The 2,987-nt window shown below is 38.7% G+C and overlaps 1 protein-coding gene across 1 annotated transcript in view; it reads left to right on the top strand.

Annotated features, from left to right (window-relative positions):
• Positions 1 to 2,987, top strand: part of LOC106879503 (uncharacterized) — a 39,939-nt gene that overhangs the window by 29,499 nt on the left and 7,453 nt on the right. The window contains exon 3 of the mRNA XM_052972147.1: positions 1,649 to 1,844. Coding sequence (XP_052828107.1) covers positions 1,649 to 1,844 — 196 coding nt within the window. The remainder of the gene's footprint in view (positions 1 to 1,648; positions 1,845 to 2,987) is intronic.

The following is a 2,987-nucleotide window of genomic DNA, read 5'->3' as shown; positions in this document are numbered from 1 at the left end:
GGGGGGCTAGACGTTCAAGCAAGATGTGGTTGTCTGACCCGCCTGATACTGTCAAACCATCCAACTCATGCCAGCATGGAAAACTAATGTAAAATGATAATGATGATGACAGTAGAGTATCACCTGTATGATATTGTCATCATCTTCATCAGATCAAGCTTGCTCAGCCTCCACTCAGCTCTCTCCTTCTCGCTTCCATGGTTCATATATCAGTTCTTCTAAATGACATCCTGTGTCAATTGTTAACTGATCAATGAATGTCTTCTTAGAGTGACCTATGCAATTTCAAATCATGTCCAGCTGTCACTAACCAGCTCTTCCTTAATTCTTCAGCAATGTCCAGCAAAATGGACCCTTCTTTCCCTCATAATGCCTGAGATTTTAAGAAACATGCATAATTATTCTTTGGTATGGGGTTCTTTCAAGAGATATCCCAAATGTCAAGAAGCTTTCAATATAGTTTCAAGACATTTGTTTAGTGTCCAGATGGAAAAACCATAAAGCTATGTAAACTTGATCAGTATTTGGAAGAAGTTCTTTGAGAAGATTTGATCTGCGTATAATACTGAGGCTTTTAATTGCTGCCCAAACTTTGCTGACATGTATCTGTAGGTAATGTGTTTTTCTTGAGGTAAAGGAAAGAATCTACTGGTTTTTATTGAGCTTTGAAGTTGTATGAGTTAAGGAGTACAAGAAAAGCTATATTATGTAATGGAAAAGCATTGAATATGAAATTTGTTTGATACAGCATTAAAGGTGGAAAGAGGGAAGTATTTAGAGTTGCAAGATAAATGTGTCCAGATAGCATAAAGGCAAAAGGCATCGACTTCCAACTGTTCTTTCAGTTCACAACATGCATTCAATATTGGCTGCTTTTGATCTTCCATGAGCAAGTGAGGCACAATTTTGTTGCAACTCTTTTCATTCGCAATTCCTTGCTCAAAATTTGTTGGTTGGAGCTCCAGGACACACCAGTCATATCAACAAGTTCATCAATTGTTCGGTGATTGTCTTCCAAGATCAGTTTATGAATTTTCAGGATGTTTTCATTCATTTGTGAAGTTGATAGTGGCCCTGAACAGGTTGGTCCTCAAGCAACAAGTGACCATTCCTAAAGCATGAAAACCACTTGTAAACTTGTGTTTTGCTCATGGCAGTGTCTTTATAAACTGTTTGAAGCATGACAACTGTTTCAGCTGCCATTTTCTCCAGCAGAAAACAGAATTTTATAGAAGTATGCTGTTCCTTCATTTCAACCATCGCAGAAAATTGACAAGCAGGGGAAAAGCACTACAAAACTAAGATGCACCACATGGCAGTAGGACTACAACCATTGCCGCAGGTCAGCAGACTGATGCCCGAGGGTTGCATCAAGTAGCTTTTAGTGGCAGAAGCTCATATGTAGGCATAGGACAGTGCTGGCAATGAAGCTGATGAGGATAAAGTGACTGGAGATTTCTAGAGGGATAAAATATATTTAAGACCTGCCATTCTGTATTGGTGATTAAAGAAGCTTTATATGAATGTGTGAAAAAAGATCTGAAACTGTGACACAATTCTGCAAAGTGTTATGGACTGTGAATGAAAGTTATCTATAATCATTGTTGGAATAAAGATTAACCAATTTCATTTATTTATTTTTTTCCAGATGGTGCACATAGGTTTTGGTGTGTACATCCATTCTGACCAATATTTTGAGGTAATTCGTAAGAAGACTGATGGTCAAGCTATGGTACGAATTTTGATGAATTTCTTGTTCAGCAAGGACCAGATGAAAAGTGGGACTTTGTCTGTACGAGGATGTGGAAGGTTGTTAAACCCTTTGCTTACGAAAGCTATTATCTGTAAGTGAATCTTTATTATTATTATTGTTGTTAGCTAGCAGAATCGTTAGTGCACTGGGTGAAATGCTTAGCAGTATTCCATCCGTCTTTACATTCTGAGTTCAAATTCCACCAAGGTTGACTTTGCCTTTCGTCCTTTTGGGGTTGATAAAATAAGATCCAGGCCTTGTGTCTATAGTAGAAAGGATTATTATTATTATTATTAAGAAGGCAGCGGCTGGTAGAATCGTTACCGTGCTGGGCAAAATGCTTAGTGGTATTTTGCCCATTGCTACGGTCTAGGTTCAAATGTCACGAAGGTTTACTCTATCTTTTGGCTTGATAAAATGTCAGTTGAGCACTGGGCTGAATATTATTGACTACTCTGTTTCCACAAAATTCCAGGCCTTGTGCCTGCAGCAGAAAGGATTATTATTGTTATTATTATTATCAAGGGTGGTGAACTGGCAGAATTGTTAGCTCGCTGGATGAAATGCTTAGTGGTATTTCATCTGTCGCTACGTTCTGAGTTCAAATTCTGCCAAGGTTGACATTACCTTTAATCTTTTTGGGGTCAATAAAATAAGTACCAGTGAAACACTGGGGTTGATGTAATTGAGTAGTCTACCACCAAAAAATTTCAGGCTTTGTGCCTATAATAGAAAGGATTATTATTATTGTGGCAGTGAGCTGGCAGCATTTCATTTATTCTTTTCAGTCATTTGACTGCGGCCATGCTAGAGTATCGTCATTAGTCGAACAAATCGACCCTAGGACTTATTCTATTGGTCTCTTTTGCCGAACCGCTAAGTTACGGTGATGTAAACACACCAACATCAATTGTCAAGCGATGGTGGTGGGGGTGGGGACAAACAGCCATACATACGATGGGCTTCTTTCAGTTTCCATCTACCAAATCCACTCACAAGGCTTTGGTCAACCTGAGGTTATAGTAGAAGACACTTGCCCAAGGTGTAATGCAGTGGGACTGAACCCGGAACCATGTGGTTGGGAAGCAAGCCACTTATCACTCAGCCACTCCTGCGCCTGTATATATATATATATATATATATATATATATATATATTCATTCTTAGTTCCAATTTCACAGGTCATATTTGCCTGTCATCCTTTCAAGGTTCATGAAATAAGAACCAGTTAAGA

This window comes from Octopus bimaculoides, chromosome 12 (assembly GCF_001194135.2).
Source record: "Octopus bimaculoides isolate UCB-OBI-ISO-001 chromosome 12, ASM119413v2, whole genome shotgun sequence".
Classification (NCBI taxonomy): domain Eukaryota; kingdom Metazoa; phylum Mollusca; class Cephalopoda; order Octopoda; family Octopodidae; genus Octopus; species Octopus bimaculoides.
Note: the sequence above shows the minus strand (reverse complement) of the source record. Positions and strands in the feature narration are given on the sequence as shown.